At 33.5% G+C, this 23435-nt stretch overlaps 1 protein-coding gene across 1 annotated transcript in view; it reads left to right on the top strand.

The window, feature by feature from the left end:
- Positions 1-1058: 1058 nt before the first annotated feature.
- ABCD2 (ATP binding cassette subfamily D member 2) overlaps positions 1059-23435 on the top strand; it is an 80436-nt gene continuing 58059 nt past the window's right edge. Inside the window, exons 1-5 of the mRNA XM_067696178.1 lie at positions 1059-2392; positions 3900-4080; positions 17141-17262; positions 19990-20158; positions 20888-20982. Coding sequence (XP_067552279.1) covers positions 1457-2392; positions 3900-4080; positions 17141-17262; positions 19990-20158; positions 20888-20982 — 1503 coding nt within the window. The 5' untranslated portion in view covers positions 1059-1456. The remainder of the gene's footprint in view (positions 2393-3899; positions 4081-17140; positions 17263-19989; positions 20159-20887; positions 20983-23435) is intronic.

The raw sequence follows: 23435 nt of genomic DNA, 5'->3' as shown, positions 1-23435 counted from the left end.
GCATATCTTCCCAGCCTTCCAACTGACTAGATATGTGTGTGTATGTTGTGTATGGGGGAACAGGGGCAGTGGAGAAACAAAAATGTTTTTGCATTTTTGAGAATAACTCATCTTTGCCTAAAAACATGCCTTTTACATTTTTAAAAATATCAAAATTTTGCTTGACTGTTTAGCAGCTAAGTTCTCCATTAGGGATGTAGAGAATTTTTTAAAACACTTTTGATTTTTATCAAATAATCAAAATGGAAATGGGAAGTAGCCAGTAGATTATCTGTAAACCTAAACAAAGCAAAAGCTTACAAAAGTCAAAAACTCTTGCAAAATGAGGTAAGATCCTGGAGAAGCTATTTCTACCATCTAACTCCTGTTTGATTCCCAAATGGTTAACTTTTGATTATAAAGTAACATACCTCTAAGTAACAACTCTAAAGGCCCCAAGGGGCTGGTAGAAGTGAAACACTGCTCTCATTTATTTAATAGTCACCTTGTAAATAATCACCAATGCATCAGATCTCTATTGCTAAAAATAGCAGTTATGGGGCTGGAAGATTTTCATTATAAGGACAAGTAAACTTTGGAATGGACGCATAGCAAAGAATTATTTTCTATTATACAGAAGACTTATCTCCTATTTATTTACCAAAAAATAGGCTCAACTTGTCTGATAGGTTCTGGGACTTCATGTGAAATTACAGAGACGGAAAAAAAAAATTAATGGGGGAGGGAGGAGTGCAGAAAAACAGATCCAAGTACTTGATACTTTGTTTTTTTCCAGTGCCCCTCCCATTTGTCACTTTCATCTCTCTCCCTTTCAGATTCATTCCATACTCTTTTCATTATATGTTGATCCTCTTGTCTCTCTTCCCTCATCTCCCCAGTTCCTCCTCCCTCATTCGTTTTTAAGCTCTTAGAAATCTCCCTTTCTTTTTGCTCTTCCTTTGTGGTATCTGCTGAAACCTTAGAGAAGTGATGTATTTTCTGAAACTTCTGTGGGTTTCTAAGTGACGCTGAGCATGCTCAGTCGCTAGGGCAGGTTTTGTCGCCAGCAGCTGCCCTGATTCGACCTCTCCAAAAATAGACATTTAACTCTCTGAACTGTTTAAGGATGTAATTCGTTTTGCTCTCTCTTCATTTTCAAGGTTCAAAGGAAAGCGGCGAGGATTCCAGGGGTCCCGTCGCCCCTACAGCCAATGAGGGGCCTGAGAGGGAGGAGCTTGGGGCTGCTTGGTGCAGCTTGAGCTTCTGAGGGAATCATCCTCACTAGACGCAGTGGAGTCTGAGCTGTGCTGCATGTCACAGAACAAAATCTTAAAAAATAAAAACAAAAAACAGAAGAGGAGAAACGCTGCAGAGTATGGAACGCTATAGAACTTTCTGAAACATTTGCTTGGGATTCCCAGGGAGCATGATCTTTTAAAACCAATTCTTTCTGAAGCCGGTTTGGGTAACTGGGAAAATGATACATATGCTAAATGCAGCAGCTGATCGAGTGAAATGGACCAGATCGAGGACTGCTAAAAGGGCTGCCTGCGTGGTGGCTGCAGCATATGCTCTGAAAACCCTCTGTCCCATCATTGGCAAGCGTTTAAAGCAATCTGACCACTGGAAGAAAAAAGAAGCTTACCCGGCTGCAGAGAATAGAGAAATACTGCATTGCACCGAGGCCACTTGTAAAAAACCTTCGCCTGGAGTGAATGCAGATTTTTTCAAACAGCTACTAGAACTTCGGAAAATTCTCTTCCCTAAACTTGTGACCACTGAGACAGGATGGCTCTGCCTCCACTCGGTAGCTCTAATCTCAAGAACCTTTCTGTCTATCTATGTAGCTGGTTTGGATGGAAAAATCGTGAAAAGCATTGTGGAAAAGAAGCCTCGGACTTTCATCATCAAATTAATCAAGTGGCTTATGATTGCCATCCCTGCCACCTTTGTCAACAGTGCAATAAGGTACCTAGAGGGCAAATTGGCCTTGGCCTTCAGAACTCGCCTAGTCGACCATGCCTATGAAACCTATTTTACAAATCAGACTTATTATAAGGTGATCAATATGGATGGGAGGCTGGCAAACCCTGACCAGTCTCTTACTGAGGATATTATGATGTTCTCTCAATCTGTGGCTCACTTGTATTCCAATCTGACCAAACCTATTTTAGATGTAATCCTGACTTCCTATACGCTCATCAAGACTGCTACATCCAGAGGAGCAAGCCCAATTGGGCCCACCCTTTTAGCAGGGCTTGTGGTATATGCCACTGCTAAAGTGTTAAAAGCCTGCTCTCCCAAATTTGGTAAATTGGTGGCTGAAGAAGCTCATAGGAAAGGCTATTTGCGGTATGTGCACTCCAGAATTATAGCCAATGTTGAAGAAATTGCCTTCTACAGAGGACATAAGGTAAGAAAGAAATTAAGGTGACGGGTGAAATGTGAGACTGTTCAAGCTGCCACTGCAGTGCTAGATACCATCTGTTGTACTGTTGATGGACCCACTTCTTTAGGGTTTTAGATTCTTATGACATTCAAACCTGTATTAAAATATATGCTTCATTACCCTTTTTAATCACAAGCTGTTAAAGAATTATATGTAGAGTGCAAACTTTTCTAAAGTTTCATGAAAATAACATTTTCAGCATTCTAAAACAGTCTACTTAGTCTCAGTTATCCAAATATGCTCAGAATTATCTCTAAAGCATTTTCTTAAAACTGAAATCCTAAGTAGATGGTCCTAGAACATTGAAGAAAATATATGTTTAGAAACTAAGTAAACATACTTCCACTGAGATGGAAAATTTAGGATGGTATTGTTTGTTTGTTTGTTTATCAAGAGAAAAAAAAAGTGCTTTCATATGAAAGACAGGTGTGACAGTTTTGCATGCCTGGTCCATGATGGAGTTCCTCAGTTCTAAGAAGTGCAGGAGAGTGGCTTACAAATGGCATTTCCATTACTCTTAATGTTCAGTACCATGTTTTGACACAAATTAAAAAAGGTAGTGAAATGAAATTTTGTCTAGCTTAGAGGGAAAAGCTAAGATTAGAGATGAAGAGGCAAAAAGGAGCTCCAGAATGTTATTTTTAAATATTAAAGATTTTCAACATTAAGCAGGTCCCTTAAATAGTTAACCTGATTACATAAACTTGCAGTACATTAAAGACTTTTTAAGGTGATGCATCTGAAATCTTAATACAAATGACTTGGCAAATGAAATAGTAAGTTATTCTAAAGTTGAAATGGTATTATAATTAAAAAGCAGAATTATTTAATTTTGAAACATCATCAATAACAACAACAAAAAATTTTATAGTAGTACCAATCTGAAGAAGAAAATTTAAAGCAAATTTAGGACTTCTATTCCCACTTGAAAATTGGCTTATATGTTGTAGTAATCATATTTATGTCATTCTTGAATCACTGAGCTCAGTGATATAAATTATAGCATGTTGTAGGCTTCTTGCATTTAAGACAAAACCCAGTAAATTGAGTTAATTCAAAAGTGGAGTCTAATTACACATATACATGTCTTGTGTTTATTTTCAGATATTTTTGCTATAATCAAAAAGGATAAGGTTCTAACTGTTTATTCATGTCTTATGGCATATCATTTAATTTTAACATCTTATACATATAAATTTGAAAACATAAGTATAAATCACTTGTATATATTTATATTTAACATTATATTTACTGAATATCGACATTTAAAAAATAATATAGGTGTGATTACAACTAAGTAATGACTAATTCTGACATTAATCTGTATTTATTGGTTGTTAGAATCACAGATAATAGTATACTAAGTAAAACAAAATAATATGTAATTATCTTTAAAGAAAGTCCTCAAACATACGTTATTTATTTTTATAGTTCATACTAGGTTAATTCTTATCTCTTTTTGTCTCCATAGGTAGAAATGAAGCAACTCCAGAAAAGTTACAAAGCTTTAGCAAATCAGATGAACCTCATTTTATCCAAACGTTTGTGGTACATTATGATAGAGCAGTTCTTGATGAAGTATGTTTGGAGCAGCAGTGGACTAATTATGGTGGCTCTACCTATTATCACTGCAACTGGCTTTGCAGATGGTGGTAATGGCATTTATGCTTAATATTAAATATATGTTTCTGATTATTTCTCTTTAAGGTGTCACTGCTGGAGTTATGTCAGTGAATTGTGTAGTCATCATTCTATAGTCCTTAATGGTCAGAAACAATGGCAGACTTTGCAACATCCAGTAATAAGACCAGCAATATGAAAGAAGTGACTCAAAAGACCTTTCCAGTTCTGTGATATTTCAGAAACCTCTGATTTAGTGTTTTTGGGAGATGATCTTGAGCAATTTTAATTATACTGCCTAATATAGAATGATTCTCTAGTTTACAGTTCAACTCAACACAAATTAATACCTTCAAAAGGAGTATAATAGAAAGTCTCCCCATGTGTTGTAAATTTCAGTTCTGCACATAGCATGCATTTAGTCTATAAATATTCTATAATTAGATCTGCCCTGATTTGTGATTTGAATAGTTGGTTGACTACATAGGACAACTAATAATACTGTTTCAGGGAGAGCTTCATGCCATGGAACAAGGTCTCCTCTACTTGTAGGTAATATAGAAAACCTCCTATTTGGTGGTATTGTGGGGATAGGGATTGTCAAGTTTCAGGGGTCTAATTCTATCCTACCACTGTCCCAGTGTTTTTTTTAATCAACATTTTTCATCCTTTGGAACAACTAAGAAAGATAAAGACAAGGAGGACAATATTAAAATGTTATGTAATACTTGAGATGGGAGTTTGGGTCTTAATTGGCAGGACAAAAGGGGATTAATTAAAGAAGCAGCATTTTCCTCTCTTTTTCCAAAGTAAAATATTCCCCCTCCTCTTTAAAAACCACTTGACCAAAATTGGTCTTAGTGTTGAAAGAGCTAGACAAAAACATGGACTTTGTGGTGAGACAGCTTTGCTCAAGTCTTTGCTTTCCCTCTTTCTGTCTGTGTCCTTTTAGTCATGTTAATTAAACTGTCTAAACCTCAGTTTCCTCATCTGTAAAATGAGAATCAGAAAGGCTACTTCAGAGTGGGGTGGTGAGGATTTAGTAAAATAATGTATCAAGAGCATGTATCAAGAATATTGACATGGTGACAATTATTGCCTAGAAAACAAAAGGCAACACTAAGAAAAATGTAACAGAATTCACACTATTTTACAGTTATTTTTGGTGTAGAACTAAGTATTAATAGTTATTTGTTTGAAGTCATCCAATAAAAACAAGTAAAAAATTACATATGCTTTAATATTTTAAAACAGTGCTTTAATGCTTTACCAATTCTCACAAAAACACCTGTCAAATTTGAGTCATTCTTAACCTAAAATTGTTCATTTTGGTAAAGTAGGATTTGTCAATCCCTTGTGGTAAGTGCTATACATATACCAAATGTACTGTGCAACTCAAGTGTCTAATAGTGTATTTAGACCACTAGGAAAACTGAATTTTATCTGTTTATTTAATGTTTTCAAAATTTGTTTTAATCATTTTTAAAAGCTTCTATTGAAAAAGGCATTGTTAGTATTTTTAGATTTAATCCTTTCATAATGAAATAAAATAAATTGCTTTTTCAAAAGAGTATTAGAGAAAAAAACACAAAAATGTATGGTCTTAAGATTAGTTTTACTAAGAAATTTAACAAAATTGTCAGATATTCATAGTGAATATCTATCCATCAGTGTATGGATATTTTAAAAGTTTCATGTATAATGTATATTAGAAACTACCCCAGTGACAAAATTATGGTGGTGTTCTGTTAGCCTTTGGAAGAACCGGTCTTATTAGAAAACCCTGGAGTATTCAACATAGAACAGAGAAAATGCAGCTATTAATGGTGACAAATTAACCCCACAGAGACCAGTAAGAAGTAAACAATGTATGCAAACAATCTAACAATCTTCTGTAGGTGATGTAATAAGATATTTTAAAATAAATCCTACAAATCTTGAAAATACAATAGTAAATTAAAGAAACAGCGTTAAAATTTTAGATTGAAATTGTGATAATAATCACATTGATGCAAGTGAAAGAAAATAATTCTTAAAGCTTCTTTTCAAAAGAAAATTTTATAAAAAGAAAAGCAATGTAAGAATTTCATAGAAGAATAAAATGAATTCATATGATAATATTAAGAGAGTGTGTCTTGATATCTTCTATAATTTCTAAGGTTACTGTGTGTATGCTTATAATGTTCGTATGTATGTATTTATGAAATATATTTGACTTATGATGACATACCACATGAAAACACTAAGTTATCATTTTACTCAGACAAAATAATTAAGTTTTTTTTTAGATAATGATATTATCTTTGAGGCTTTAGGTCTTGGAATTAAATACTATCTATCCTAATCTAGTCTTCAATCTTAATTTATACTTATGCCCTGAGTTGTCTCTTACATTAGAGATAAATTAAGCGCATGATAGTACATATTTTAATGCAAAAATAGATGGGAAAAAATGGATGAATAAGAGGGATGGCAAAGAGGAAAGGGAGAAAAAGCAGAAAAGAGGAAAGAAAGAGAAGAGTAAAGGAAGAAACAGGCCACTGTTCAAATCTTGACTCTGCTATTTAGTAGTTATCCATCCTTAAGAAAGTTACAGAAACTTTATATGCCTCAGTTTTCCTTTCTTAACTATTGGAATAATAATATATATTTTACAGAATTGTTATGAAATTATAAATAATGTATTTCATGTGCCTTGAAACAGTCCATGGCAAATAGTAAGAATTTAGGTGGAAGCAACGGTTAATATTTATTACATTCTTACTATGCGGGCTCTGGTATCAGATTGCCTGGGTTCAAATGCTGGCTCTTTTGCTTATTGGGCTGTGACTTTGGACAAATCATTTAACCTTTTTGTGCTTCAGTTTCCCCATTTCCAAGATGGGGGAAATTATAGCAGGGTTGCTATGAAGATTAAGGAAGATTCCATGTGTAAAATTTATAGCAATGCCTGCATCATAGGAAATGCTCAATAGATGTTTGCTGGCCTGATCATTGTTAAAAGAGCAAGGCATTTGAAAGTGATTAGGAAGTTGGAGGTAAAGATGCAAATAGGAATAGCCTACATAAATTGTTTGAGAGGAGAAAAGAAAAACAGTTCTGGAGTAGATTGGTTACACCATCTAGCTACAACTTTAAGTAAAATCTTGTGGTAAGGACAGGATTATGTTTATATTCAACTTCACATTACAAAACTGCATATAGTATCATGTCATTTTCATGTCAGAAGCGGAGCTTACAGGTGATCTAGTCTGGAGCCCCAGGCATGCCTAAGATCACACAAATGGTTAGTGGAAGCACTAAGGATAGAAGACATTATGTAGTTCCTTGTGCTTTGCTTTTTTCCCCTTCACTATGCTGCCTCTATATTAGCTATATTAGAACTTATTCTATAAGGGACTTAACTTATTTGAGACCAAGTAATCATGGGAGCAAACGGTTGAAAAAGGCATTGAAATAGTTGATTTTGTATCATCTCTATTATCTGTATAGAGAACATTACCCCTTTATTTGCTTCATATTAAGAGAAAGACTGAAATTATGTGAAGAAAATAGTTACTTGGGAGCTATAATCTCAGTTGTTTAATGTTATAGGCCACTTCCACTTTTCTTCTCTTTATGTCAAGAGCAGTTCTGGGCAAGGCCAGGGAAAGCTACTTATAGGTCTCTCCTGCCAGACCTTATTACAGACACCTAACGAGTAGGGAAGAGAGCAGCTAAGCCACTGGCACTGCCAGTGTTGGTAATCTGCTAGTGTGAGGTGGCACATCAGAAGTAGCAACTGAGAGATACTGTTCTTAGGAATAGAACTATATTCTACCCATCACCCTAGTAACATGGGTGATGTTTGTATTCTCAAAATGTACCTGCAACAAGATTCTATCCATAGCTCCTGCTGCATTAGTATGTCTCATATTCCTATGTCAAATTATTCGAATAAAATGTTATATTATAGGTCAGTTTAGATATGATTACTCTCCTGTCGACCAATAACAGTAATTATCAATATATATCAAAGACATACTTTTAATTGTAAGTAGCTATGCATATATGTAGTTATGATTTTAAAGTATAACACATATCTCAACAAGACACAATCATTAGTGTACCACTCAACCAATTGTCACAAAGTTAAGACATATACATAATCACAACTCAGAAGAAATAGAACCTTACCTTCATCCCAGAAGCCTCCATACCCCTTCCCAGTCCTATCCTCATCATTAGCCCCCCACCCCAACTCCACTTACTCCTGCCCTTGCCATGCCACAGCAAAGATAATTATTTTACTGACCATTCATTAATATTTACTGGTTTTTGAATCTTCTATAAATAGTATCGTATAGTATGCATGAGCATTCTAGTCGCTCCACATCTTTGTCAATGTTTGACGTCAGTCTTTTTCATTTAGGCATTTTTTTCAGCTTAGGCATATGGTGAGTGTATAGTGGTACTTTACTGTGGTCTTAGTTTTAACTTCTTTGATGACTAATAAGATTAAGCACTTTTTATTCATTTATTGGCCATTTGGATAGCTGTTCTTATGAAGTGCTGATAATTTTTAAAATTAATTTTAAATTAGCTTATCTGTTTTTTTCTTATTGATTTGTGAAAGCTGTTATGTATTCTGTAATAAGTCTTTTGTCAGACACACACACACAAAATCTCAAATATCTTTTCCCACTTGATTCTTCCTTTTTCAGTCTCCTAACAGTGTCCAAGAGAAGTTATCATTTTAATATAGTTCAATTTATCAATCATTTTCTTTGTGGTTAATGGTTTTATGTCCTGTTTAAGAAACATTTGTCTAACCCAAGGTCATAAAGGTACTCTCCAATTTTATCTTTTAGAAATTTATTGGTTTTTCTTTTCACATTGATATCATCAATCTATTTAGAGTTGATATTTATATATGGTATGAAGTAGGGTAAGGCTATAGTTTTTGCTGAGATTTGTCAAGATGACAAAGGTAAAATGTAAATGAAATTAAATAAACTCAGATTAGAAAAGCAAAGGATAAAAGTACAAAAGAATAGCCTACTTTTTTAACTTTTAAAAATTAATAGACTTAAACCTGAGTTATAAAATTCTTTCTCATCTTTTCAGTGAAATAGCAACAGATGTGACTGTTTCAGTACATACTTATTATTAGCAGTGATGAAAAGTAGCAGTAAAATGAGCAGATATGTTAACTATTAAATCCTTAAATGTGGAACTTTTGAAAAAATATTTTAAATATTTGGTGAGGAAAATGAAATATGTTTACCTAGGATACAAAATAGGCGAGTGCTTTAGGTCATGAATTTATATCTCTGACACTAAGGAATCTGGCCTTGTCATAGAAGTTATTTGCTTAATGTGTACATGACAAAATACTCTTGCACTGCTCTCAAACTACCTGCCAAAGAAAAACCAGTAGAATAAGTCAAATGAAGTCTTTCCAGAGCTATTTGTAATTTTGTTACAAATTTGTAATTTTGAAAGCATGGAGAAAACCCAGTAGATAATAGTCTGCCAAAGCAACATAGAAATTACCATGCCATACCAAACACCAGTCCATCTGTGCTAGTGTTATTTCTTTTTTGAATTTTATTTTATTTATTTATTTTTATACAGTAGGTTCTTATTAGTTATCTGTTTTATACATATCAGTGTATACATTTCAATCCTAATCTCCCAATTCATCCCACCACAACCCCTGGGCTTTCCCCCCATGTTGCTCATACGTTTGTTCTCTACACCTGTGTCTCTATTTCTGCCTTGCAAACTGATTCGTCTGTACCATTTTTCTAGATTCCACATACATGCATTAATATACGATATTTGTTTCTCTTTTTTTGACTTGCTTCACTGTGTATGACAGTCTCTAGGTCCATCCATATCTCTACAAATGACCCATTTTCATTCCTTTGTGTGGCTGAGTAATATTCCATTGTATATGTGTACCACATCTTCTTTATCCATTCATCTATCAATGGGCATTTAGGTTGCTTCCGTGACCTGGCTATTGTAAATAGTGCTGCAGTGAACATTGGGGTGCATGTGTCTTTTTGAATTATGTTTTTTTCTGGGTATATGCCCAGTAGTGGGATTGCTGGATGGTATGGTAGTTCTATTTTTAGTTTTTTAAGGAACCTCCATACTATTATCCATAGTGGCTGTATCAATTTATATTCCCACCAACAGTGCAAGAGGGTTCCCTTTTTTCCACACCCTCTCCAGCATTTATTGTTTGTAGATTTTTTGATGATGGCCATTCTAACCAGTGTGTGGTGATACCTCATTGTAGTTTCGATTTGCATTTCTCTAATTAGTGATGTTGAGCAGCTTTTCATGTGTCTCTTGGCCATCTGTATGTCTTGTTTAGAGAAATGTCTATTTAGGTCTTGTGCCCACTTTTTGATTGGGTTGTTTCTTTTTTTAATATTGAGCTGCATGAGCTGTTTGTATATTTTGGAGATTAATCCTTTGTCCATTGATTTGTTTGCAAATGTATTCTCCTATTCTGGGGGTTGTCTTTTTGTCTTGTTTATAGTTTCCTTTGCTGTGCAAAAGCTTTTAAGTTTCAGTAGGTCTCATTTGTTTATTTTTGTTTTTTATCCATTACTCTACGAGGTGGGTCAAAAAAGATCTTGTGTGATTTATGTCAAAGAGTGTTCTTCCTATGTTTTCCTCTAAGAGTTTTAGAGTGTCCGGTCTTACATTTACGTCTTTAATCCATTTTGAGTTTATTTTTGTGTATGGTGTTAGGAAGTGTTCTAGTTTCATTCTTTTACATGTAGCTGTCCAGTTTTCCAGGACCACTTATTAAAGAGACAGTCTTTTCTCCATTGTATATCCTTGCCTCCTTTGTCATAGATTAGTTGACCATAGGTGCGTGGTTTTATCTCTGGGCTTTCTATCCTGTTCCATTGATCTATATTTCTGCTTTTGTGCCAGTACCATATTGTCTTGATTACTGTAGCTTTGTAGTACAGTCTGATGTCAGGGAGCCTGATTCCTCCAACTCTGTTTTTCTTTCTGAAGATTGCTTTCACTATTGGGGATCTTTTGAATTTCCATACAAATTGTGAAATTTTTTGTTCTAGTTCTGTGAAAAATGCCACAGGTAATTTGATAGGGATTGCATTGAATCTGTAGGTTGCTTTGGGTAGTATAGTCATTTTCACAATATTGATTCTTCCAATCCAAGAACATGATATATCTCTCCATCTGTTTGTGTCATCTTTTTTTTAACACCTTTATTAGAGTATAATTGCTTTACAATGGTGTGTTAGTTTCTGCTTTATAACAAAGTGAATCATCTACACATATACATATATCCCCATATCTCCTCCCTCTTGTGTCTACCTCCCACCCTCCTTATCCCACCCCTCTAGGTGGTCACAAAGCACGGAACTGATCTCCCTGTGCTATGCGGCTGCTTCCCACTAGCTATTTTACATTTGGTAGTGTATATATGTCCACTTTGATTTGTTTCATCAGTGTCTTATAGTTTTCTGAGTACAGGTCTTTACCTCCTTAGGTAGGTTTATTCCTAGGTATTTTATTCTTTTTGTTGCAATGGTGAATGGGATTGTTTCCTTAATTTCTCTTTCTGATCTTTCATTGTTAGTGTATAGGAATGCAAGAGATTTCTGTGTGCTAATTTTGTATCCTGCTACTTTACCAAATTCATTGATAAGCTCTAGTAGTTTTCTGGTGGCATCTTTAGGATTCTGTATGTATAATATCATGTCATCTGCAAACAGTGACAGTTTTACTTCTTCTTTTCCAATTTGTATTTCTTTTTCTTCTCTGATTGCTGTGGCTAGGACTTCCAAAACTATGTTGAATAATAGTGGACATCCTTGTCTTTTTCCAGATCTTAGTGGAAATGCTTTCAGTTATTCATCATTGAGAATGATGTTTGCTGTGGGTTTGTCATATACGGCCTTTATTATGTTGAGGTAGGTTCCCTCTATGCCCACTTTCTAGAGAGTTTTTATCATAAATCGGTGTTGAATTATGTCAAAAGCTTTTTCTGCATCTATTGAGATGATCATACTGGTTTTATTCTTCAGTTTGTTAATATGGTGTATCACATTGATGGATTTGTGTATATTTAAGAATCCTTGCATTCCTGGGATAAATCTCACTTGATCATGGTGTATGATCCTTTTAATGTGTTTTTATATTCTGTTTGCTAGTATTTTTTTGAGGATTTTTGCATCTATATTCATCAGTGATATTGGTCTGTAATTTTCTTTTTTTGTAGTATCTCTGTCTGGTTTTGGTATCAGGGTGATGGTAGCCTCATAGAAGGAGATTGGGAGTGTTCCTTCCTCTGTAATTTTTGGAAGAATTTGAGAAGGATGCTGTTAGCACTTCTCTAAATATTTGATAGAATTCACATTTAAAGCCATCTGGTCCTGGACTTTCATTTGTTGGAAGATTTGTAATCATAGTTTCAGTTTCATTACTTGTGATTTGTCTGTTCATATTTTCTATTCCTTCCTGGTTCAGTCTTGGAAGGTTATACCTTTCTAGGAATTTGTCCATTTCTTCCATGTTGTCCATTTTATTGGCATAGGGTTGCTTGTAGTAGTCTCTTATGATGCTTTGTATTTCTGCGGTGTCCATTGTAATTTCTCCTTTTTCATTTCTAATTTTATTGATTTGAGTCCTCTCAGTCTTTTTCTTGATGAGTCTGGCTAAAGATTTATCAAGTGTGTTTATCTTCTCAAAGAACCAGCTTTTAGTTTTATTGATCTTTGCTATTGTTTTCTTTGTTTCTATTTCATTTATTTCTGATCTGATCTTTATGATTTCTTTCCTTCTCCTAACTTTGGGTTTTATTTGTTCTTTCTCTAGTTCCTTTAGGTGTAAAGCTGATTGTTGATTTGAGATTTTTCTTGTTTCCCGAGGTAGGCTTGTATAGCTATAAACTTCCCTCTTAGAACTGCTTTTGCTGCATCCCATAGGTTTTGGATCATTGTATTTCCATTGTATTTTGTCTCTAGGTAGTTTTTGATTTCCTCTTTGATTTCTTCAGTGATCTCTTGATCATTTAGTAACATATTGTTTTGCCTCCTTGTGTTCGTGTTTTTTTACGATTTTTTCCCTGTAATTCATTTCTAATCTCATAGCATTGTGGTCAGAAAAGATGCTTGATATGATTTCAAATTTCTTAGATTTACCAAGGCTTGATTTTTGACCCAAAGTGTGATCTATCCTTGAGAATGTTCTGTGTGCACTTGAGAAGAAAGTGTAATCTGCTGTTTTCGGATGGAATGTCATAAATATCAATTAAAGCTATCTGGTCTATTGTGTCATTTAAAGCTTCTGTTTCCTTATTAATTTTCTGTATGGATGATCTGTCCATTGGTGTAAGTAAGGTGTTAAAATCCCCCACTATTATTGTGTTACTGTTGATTTCCTCTCTTATAGCCATTAGCATTTGCCTTATGTATTGAGGTGCTCCTATTTTGGGTGCATTTATATTTATAATTGTTTTATCTTCTTTTTGGATTGGTCACTTGATCATTATGTAGTGTCCTTCCTTTTCTCTTATAACACTCTTTAATTTAAAGTCTATTTTATCTGATATGAGCATAGGTACTCAAACTTTCTTTTGATTACTATTTGCATGGGATATCTTTTTCCATCCCCTCACTTTCCATCTGTATGTGTCCCTACGTCTGAAGTGGGTCTCTTGTAGACAGCATATATATGGGTCTTGTTTTTGTATCCATTCAGTGAGCCTGTGTCCTTTGGTTGGAACTTTTAATCCATTCTCATTTAAGGTAATTATCGATATGTATGTTCCTATTACCATTTTCTTAATTATATTGGGTTTGTTTTTGTAGGTCCTTTTCTCCTCTTGTGTTTTCTGCTTAGAGAAATTCCTTTAGCATTTGTTGTAGAGCTGGTTTGGTGGTGCTGAATTCTCTTAGCTTTTGCTTGTCTGTGAAGCTTTTGCTTTCTCCGTTAAATCTGAATGAGATCCTTGTCGGCTATAGTAGTCTTGGTCGTAGGTTCTTCCCTTTCATTACTTTAAATATATCATGCTACTCCCTCTGGCTTGTAGAGTTTCTGCTGAGAAATCAGCTGTTAACCTTATGGGAGTTCCCTTGTATGTTAGTTGTCATTTTTCCCTTGTTGCTTTTAATAATTTTTCGTTGTCTTTAATTTTTTTCAATTTGGTGACTATGTGTTCAGCATGTTTCTCCTTGGGTTTATCCTGACTGAGACTCTCTGTGCTTCCTGGACTCAGGTGGCTATTTCCTTTCCCATATTAGGGAAGTTTTCAACTATAATCTCTTCAAATATTTTCTCAGGTCCTTTCTCTCTCTCTTCTCCTTCTCAGACCCCTGTAATGCGAATGTTGTTGTGTTTAATGCTATCCCAGAGGTCTCTTAGGCTGTCTTCATTTCTTTTCATTCTTTTTTCTTTATTCTGTTCCATGGCGGTGAATTCCACCATTCTGTCTTCCAGGTAACTTATCTGTTCTTCTGCCTCAGTTATTCTGCTATTGATTCCTTCTAGTGTTGTTTTCATTTCAGTTATTGTACTATTCATCTCTGTTTGTTTGTTCTTTAGTTCTTCTAGGTGTTTGTTCTTTAAATCTTCTAGGTCTTTGTTAAACATTTCTTGTACCTTCTCAATCTTTGCCTCCATTCTTTTTACGAGGTCCTGGATCATCTTCACTGTCATTATTCTGAATTCTTTTTCTGGTACGTTGCCTATCTCCACTTCATTTAATTGTTTTTCTGGCATTTTATCTTGTTCCTTCATCTGGTACATAGTTGTCTGCCTTTTCATTTTGTCTGTCTTTCTGTGAGTGTGTTTTTTGTTTCACAAGCTGCAGTATTGTAGTTCTTTTCTTCTGATCAGTTTTATTTCTTCTTAACAGAGGCTATCAGTGAAAGCTATTATTCAAACTACTTTTAACCCAAATTCATAAAATCCCATAATTATTTTAGATCATCAGCCAGATTCTCTGAGCCAAAACTATTCTTAGCACTTTAACTGATACAGCAGTTACTATTTTGGTAGCTTGCAAGAATCCTTTGTTAATTTTTTGTGGCTATCTAAATTTTATCCCACATTTAAATGTGTTTAAGAATATCTACATTCTGTTCCCAGCCATTTTAGCCATTCAGGTCTTTCTCTCATCACTTATACTAACAGTCAAAGCCTTTCTTTTTTCATTCTTCAAGGAAACAGACTAACTTCAAGGGAACTAAAGATAGTTTTCTAGAGCAGTACTTAACTCTAGAACTGGGAGGTTCCCATGAACTCATGGTTTTTCTGATACACAAGTAAAATCAGTGCTTAACACCAACCCATACTGTAACTTGACCAGGTTATTATTCAATTGGCATTGCTTGAAATTTCCCTTCTTTGAGACATTGCTTATGCTGTACTTGTGATCTTTTAAAATTGTATGCAGTCTTCAAGGCCTCACTCCCAGTCTACTCCTCCATGAAGCATTTCTTGTCTCTTGCAGAGAAATTATTTTTGCATCCTTCAAATGTGTCATATTAACTCTCCTCATAGGCTGCCCTGCATTGTTATTTGGGAACTTGTCTTCTTTCTCCTATCAAACTGTAAGCTTCCTAAGGAAAGAATCTGAAAATTACATTTAATCCTTGCATATCCTGTAACACCTTGCCTAATTTCTTGTAAATCCTGCTGTTCAGTAAATATCTGCTGAGTGAATTTTACCTTATATTATGCATGGATCTCTTTCAAACTCAGCTGAGCTGTCTATGAGCAAGTAAAGGTGAAAGTATCCAGTAGTTGTAGCAGGGCACATGTTAAATATTTGCATGTCATGGAGAAAAAAAAAAAAAAACCTTTTCACTGAGATAAATCCAAGCAAAATAAATAGCAAAGTGGGCTCATGGCTATTTATATTATTCTAATTTCTTCATTAATTTACAGCTTTCAATTTAGAATTTTGGTGATAGTCCATAGAAAGACTGGATAGAGAATCAAACTGCTGCCAAGATTAAAGTAATGACCTGGAAAGAATAATTTTAAAGAATAATACTAAATGGAGTAGATAATAATAACAATAATAACAATAACACTTAGAGAAAGTAATAACACCTAACATTTAAGAGCAATTATTATAAACTATGGATTAGGCTAACACTTGGTTTACATTTCCCCTTTAAATCTCACAACAACCCTCTGAGATAGAATTGTTTGAGATAGTACTATTAATTCCCTCATTTACACGTGAGGAAGTAGCATGGAGAAGATTAGTGGCTTGCTCTACTAACCTTACTACTTGCCAATAAGTAGTAGAGTCTGGACTCTAACCTAGTCTGACTTCTGGCTTTTAACCATAATTCTGCGTTGACAGTAATTTAGGATATTTATCTATCCATCCATCCATTCAATACACATTAAGGAGTATTGTGTTCTAGACACTCTGGTGAGTACTAGGAATAATGAATAAAATACAGTCTTGCCCCTTAAAGAACTTATAGTCCACTGGAAAAGCCAGACAAGTGTTTCCAGGGAAACCTGTACTAAAGAGTTAACTCTTTAAGAAAGAGCTTGGCAAAAAAGAAAGTATATTAAAGTCAGAAAATATTATATATGCAAATACCAGAGAGTAAGCAGAATATTGCATGGTTGGGGTGTTGCTAAACTGTAGGGTGAAAGTTGAAACAGGTAGACAGAGCTAGATTATGAGGGTCAGCTACTTTGCATTTCTATTAAAGAAATCACACTTGAAATATTTGCTTAGATTCTAGTTAATGGTATTTTATTGACTGAATCAGTAGTATTTTATTACCTAACTCTAATAAGGGCAGGACGTTGACTTTGGTAAGGGTTGAAAGAATGCTAAATGAAAATAGTCTTAATTCCTATAGATTTAATTCTTCTGACTCTCCTTCTAGAAAAATAATAAGACAAAGGAAGATTTAAATAAAATCTGGTACAAACACTATTTTTTAAATAATTCATTAATTTCTAGGAAATTGCTAATACTAATGAAAAATTTTCATGCGGTTGTTTTAGTCACAGTCTCATAGTACAAAACAAAACATTTAGTTACTTAAAAAATTCAACAGTTTTGTAATTTGCTTTTAGATCTAGAGGATGATCGAAAGCAAGCTATGGTTAGTGAGCGGACAGAAGCGTTTACCACTGCTCGAAATTTATTGGCCTCTGGAGCTGATGCTATTGAAAGGATTATGTCTTCATACAAAGAGGTACTTGCATTTCTTGTTATCAATTTGATTAAAATAAGATATATGGAAATCAAGCAAAAATGTAAATTACCACATATGTTTATTATTTTGGAAACATCTTTTCTCTACCAAAAATTGCTAAGAGTATAATCAAGATAAAGGACAACAACTCCCAAGTCTATTGCTGCTAATACCTTTCAGTTTTTATACTCTCAATTGTCAACTCCTTTTTCTGTCTATAGTATGACATATTTGCTCTTAAATTTTACTAAAATGTCCTTTGGTATGGATTTTGGAGCCAGAGTGCCTAAATCTAAATTCTTGCTGCAGTATTTACAAATTATATGAACTTGACCTGTTTGTGTCTGTTTCTTCATCTGTAAAATGGGGATAATGATAGTGATGACTTGGTAGAGTTGTTTTGATAGTAAGCACTTTAATAAGTGTTAGCCAATAATATTACTTATATACCTTGCAAACTTTTACTTATACTTCAGGACAAGTCAAGCCTTACCAACCATGTATAAAAAACCCTTTTGTGATTCTACTTTCTTTCTGACTTCCCTGCAGAGTCTGGGTCTTCCTCCTCTGTGTTCATAGTACATCTGGTGCTTTATTTACCACATTATAATTATCTGTCTTTTGCATAAGACGCTGAGTGGAAAGCAGGAACTATCTTATTCATCTTTACATTCCTAATATCTGTTTTAATGCTTGGAATATTGTATATGGTCAGTAAATATTTGCTGAGAGAATGGTAATAAGACCTACAGATAGCACAGGGTTAAGATTAAAAATCACTTTATTCAATTCAGATATTAAATAATATTCCCATGGACAGTCATTCTCACTATTAATTACTCTTGTGGCTTTTGTATCAATATAAATTGCCAGAGCATCATTATAAATTTAGCTACCTATTAAATTATCCTTGAATAAATTATATAAGATAGTTGCAAAGTTTGTGATTTGCTGACAAAACTTTTCCATCTCATTTAACAACTGATTTGTTGAATTGGGTTTTTTTAAAAAAGGTAAAACCAGTTGTTTAGGGCCACAAAGCAAGACAACTCAATTAAAACTTTTTTTCAAATAGTAATTTTGATAATCTGGAGACACAGTTTTGGGGATAGCTTTTTCAGCTAATAAATTACTTATTATTAAAGTTAAATGAGAAATCAAAATTTTTATATATCTCACATTCAATTCATTTTGCCTGTATGTACATTGAATCATAGAACTTTTACTTCTAAAGAATCTTATTACTCCTGTGAAAGCACATGAAAGCATCATGGATTCTCCACTAGCTCTAGAGGGAACAAGGTTTCTTTTTAGACAAACCCCCTTGTCTTATATCCCAAAGTAATTTGTCCACAGTCACATTCTCATTTCTTTTTTTTTTTTGACACTCTTTGCCCATTCATCCCTGCATCCTGGTCTACTAACTCAATGCCTCTTGCCTTTCTTTAATTGACCTCCACATTTGTTTCAGACTTTTTTAATGCAACTATATTTACTTAGGTTTCTTTTGGATCCATATTTTGTTAATCCTTAGTTCTGATTTCCTCTACTTGGGAACTCAAGAGATTCTTCTAGATAACAGTTTAGAAATTATCCTATATAATAGCTATAACATTAATATATAGAAATGAAATACTAATCTAATTATAGACCTCTCACACAGTAGAGACATGTGGTAGAAAGCTTTTAACAATAATACCTGCTCATTCACTGTTTAAGTTTTGCACACACAAAAATCTTACACAATGTTGGTAATGTATTAGTCCATAGTTTATTGTTTAAGAGACATTTATTAGTGACATGCCTTGCTTATTGATACCAATTTCCTACTAAACAGTTCTGTAAGGGAATGGTTTTTGTTGCTTCCTTTTCACTGAGAAAGATGGTCTTGACAGGCCATGAGTCACCTTTCAGATGAGTCACCTTGATAACAAGGTGTTCTTTTAATAGAAAAGCAGCAGAGATTCAACCTAAATTGGACAACTGGCAGAATAGGAGCAATATACCACTCTATTGAGCCTTTTGAACTAAAGCAGAGATTTATCTCATCTAGAAAAAAAGTCATATTTAATATTTTTCTTTGGGCATATAAATCATGTTTGGCTTGAAAAGAAGCTGAATTTTGTGGGATTTGGACTGAAAAGGATTTAAAGCTTTTCACTGAGCTCACGCCCAATATTGGTATCCACTAGCATGGGTATTTTCTCTGGCTAAACTTAGGAATTTTGACAATCAGTTTGACTAAGAAATGTCATTTCATAATAAGAAAAATATGCATTTTTCTTCTATTTAAAATCTATTTTTAATTGAAAAAAGATATCAAAATAAAGAATCATTATTTCACTGAATGGATTTAAGCTTTTCACAAAACTTCTAATTTCTGGAAATCAAATTTTCTTGCAAACAGGGGCCAAATCAGAAAATTGATTGAAAGATTTTTAAGTCTCACTAATATTCTGAAGTCTTTACATTTCACTTTGAACCCTGACTTGAATGAATAATTTTTATGTGTTTTTTAATTCCAATCAAACTTAAGCTGTCAACTTGCTATGCTGCTTTCTTGGTAAGTTTTTTAGTGTTACTGGCTTTAGTTATCAGATGTACTATCTACTTTTCAAGTATAATAAAATAGGATCTTTAACATTAAATCAAGAAGCTTATATGATTGCATATTTGTTTAAAAGTCTGTCTTGAGTATACTGTTTTATCTCCCTATGTTGGTTTTAGATAACTGAATTAGCAGGCTATACTGCTCGAGTATACAACATGTTTTGGGTCTTTGATGAAGTAAAAAGAGGCATTTATAAGAGAACTGCTGTCTTGCAAGAGTCTGAAAACCATAGCAAGAGTGGAGTTAACATAGAATTACCCCTCAGTGAGACATTGGAAATCAAAGGTATTAAACTCAAATGTTTTTATATTTTTTCTATATTTAAATGTTTATCAACAGAACCAAAGTTTTTTAGAAGATAGCTTTGAACAGATGTAAGGAACCAACATTTAGTTATTTAAACAGTTATTCCTAAAGTTAGTGCTGCATTTTGAGAAGTAGTGACTAATGTTACCATAAAAAATATTATGCTACTTTTATTTAGGACAAAATGTCTAGAATTATTTTTAGAAACTGCACATATGGCAAAATGAATTGTTTGCATTTAAAATTCAAATAACAGAATTAGAGCTAATGTCATACTGTTCTCCATCATTCTGTCATTTGGTTTGGTTATTATAGTTTTAAAAATTATAGTTTTCTATGTCTCAATTTCCTTTTTACAACTGTTTTTTTCTATAGGAAAGTTTAATTGAGAGAAATAAGTAGTTATAAACAGTGTGGCTGGGTTATACCAGATAGAGTTTAGCTTTGCTCTCATTATGATATTAACATCATATTACAGTAAAATAATATTTCTGAGAAAGATTTTCCAAATAGATATGTCAAAATGTGCAAATTTACATTAGACTTTCTTTAGATATAGATATCTATATTTACATTTATTTCTATGATTCATTAATGTGAATTATCTTTATAGTGAATTTATCTGTTATGCTACATTATACTTTAAGTTATTTAATTAGCAATAACACATGATAGCTTTTGAAACTTAAACTCTTCCTTAACTTATAGGAAAAGTTATTGATGTGGATCATGGAATTATTTGTGAAAATGTTCCCATAATTACACCAACGGGAGAAGTGGTGGCTTCCAAGCTAAAGTTCAAAGTAAGATGATATTCAAGAATCTTCTGATTGTTGCGAACACAATAATACAAAACAACTCAGAATTCATGTACTTTATATTAAATACTTGGAGGAGCATATGGAAAGGAGGGGAAATCGAGAAAGGTATGCATAGAGGCTCAATTACAGAAGCAGTTACTTCCTCAGAAAGCAGAGAGAAAGAAAAATTTGATTTCTACCGCTTTATGGCCTGGTTGAAAATCAAAATTAGAGTACACTGAGAGCCTGTACAAAGTAACTTTTGGGAACAATAGGAAATTTCTTCAGAAATTAATATCTGGAAATACATTTTATTTTTTTTCCTTATAGGAGTTACTCAAAAAATACAAGCCTATATTGTTATATATTTACTAAAATATGAGAGAAGTTATCAGCAAGCTTATATTCTCTAAATTTAATTTATATTTTCAATAATCACATCTTCTATTAGGAAAAAATGATCAGAAGATTCATGAATTGGAATTTAGCTTTTAATTCTGTTGAGAATAATAGTTATTTGTTATTTAATACTCTGTCTTGATTACAAAAACTAAGGTGCAAAAATAGCTAATAAATCTGAGACCCTGATTTAAAGTATTGTAAAATTCAAACACACATTTTGGAATTCAAGTACAAAATAATTTGCTGATAAGTATAATGGAGTTATCTGTGCTTAGTTCAATGACATGATTGGACTTGATAACAGAATTAGAAACATGACCCTATATGTGCATTTAATGATTTTAATATGGACCTTAGCCTAGGTTTAATTATTAAAGATATATTTGAAAATGCATAAGCCTGCTGGAAGAGGATGAGAAGTACTGAAAAGGGAGAAATTCTGTGTTAATAAACGTAAGAGAAATTGTATTTTAACTACAATTTGGTTGGGCTCTATTTTTCCATTAATGGACCTGTAGAGTAGCAATAAGGTGCTAATGATGCAGCATAATCTTAAGTAGATTTAAAATAAAGCCTTTGAAGAGGCCTACATGGGATATTTAACTATTTGCTAATACTTTAGCAATTTTTAATGTATGATTTTGTATAGAGGTTTTTCATCAGGTTAGGTTTCATAATATCAATTCTTGTTGCTCCATTTATTAAATAGAGGAAGAGTCTTGAATTCTGCCACCTACTAACTAAATACATTATTGTGGACACATAACACTCTTTCTGTGAAAAAATTCAGAGCTCAGTATATTTTTATATAAAATGAATTTTAAAATACTTAATCTAGTGAAAGTGTCATAAATTTTGAGGTTCTACAAAGGTATATGTTAATATAGTATACTTTTATGATAATTATTTATTTCTGAGTCAGACAGGGAGTTTTATTTAAAGTCTCAGGTCCCCAAAGTATAATACAAAATTTTGTTTCCTCTGCATGGATTGATAAATAAACAGGTTTCTAGAGGAAAACATTCTCATTCTTATGTTAGCCTTTTGGAATTAAAAAACCATTTGGAGAAGAAAATTTCAGTAAATGTGGGAATTCTTTTGCCTCACACTGTTTACTAAACATCAGAGAACTTATGCTAAAAAATAATATGAATGTAGAAAAGTCTTCTATTATGACTCAAAATGTGTTAAATTTCTGAGAATTCCTAGTAGAGAATGACCCTATTAAATATTTTGTTTATATACCTTTTCCATGGCACATACCTTTAAAAAATCATTTGAAAAGTGTTTATGCTTCTATAAAATTAAACTTTCTTAATCCTCTCTCTACTGAAAGAGCAGAGCAAATCACAAAACCCTTTCTGGGTTCTTCCCAGGATTTTTTTTAACTTTATTCTATTAAAATGGCATTTCAGTTTGCCCACAATTAGGGAGAAAAAATATCTGTGGTCAGATTTTATAGACTCAAGCTTGCACCTGTCTTATGTCCTTGTGGTAGCTATCTTTATTGCCTGGAATGCTATTCCACCAGATCTTACTTGTTGCTTCTTGTCACCAGGCTAAGGCAAAATGGTATCTCCTCAAAGAGGACTTTCCTGACCACCTAATCAAAAGAAGCCCCCTTCCCCTGCCAACCTCACAATGCCACCATCTTTCCCTAACACATCTTCCGTTTTTGCTATCATAATAGCATTTACGACTAGTTAATTTTTTGTTCATGTGTTTATTGCCATCTTTGCCATTGAAATGTAAGCTCCATAAGAACAGGGACTTTGTCTTGAGCAGCACTGTAATTTCTGTGCCTAGAAGAATGTCAAGCACATTTAGATATTCAATCAATGTTTGCCGAGGAAATGACTAATTACTTAGAATATAAATCTGAACCATTTTTGCTTTACATATATTTATTACATACATTCTTAGTTCTTTTATCTAACCTTCATATCAAGCTTTTTTTCCTTCCCTTCCTCCCTCCCCCGCTTCCTCTCCCTACCACCTTCTTTCAGCAAAAATATTTTAGCTTATGTTATACACGGCAAATGAGTAATGGATAT

This window comes from Pseudorca crassidens, chromosome 11 (assembly GCF_039906515.1).
Source record: "Pseudorca crassidens isolate mPseCra1 chromosome 11, mPseCra1.hap1, whole genome shotgun sequence".
NCBI classification, from domain to species: Eukaryota; Metazoa; Chordata; class Mammalia; order Artiodactyla; family Delphinidae; genus Pseudorca; species Pseudorca crassidens.
Note: the sequence above shows the minus strand (reverse complement) of the source record. Positions and strands in the feature narration are given on the sequence as shown.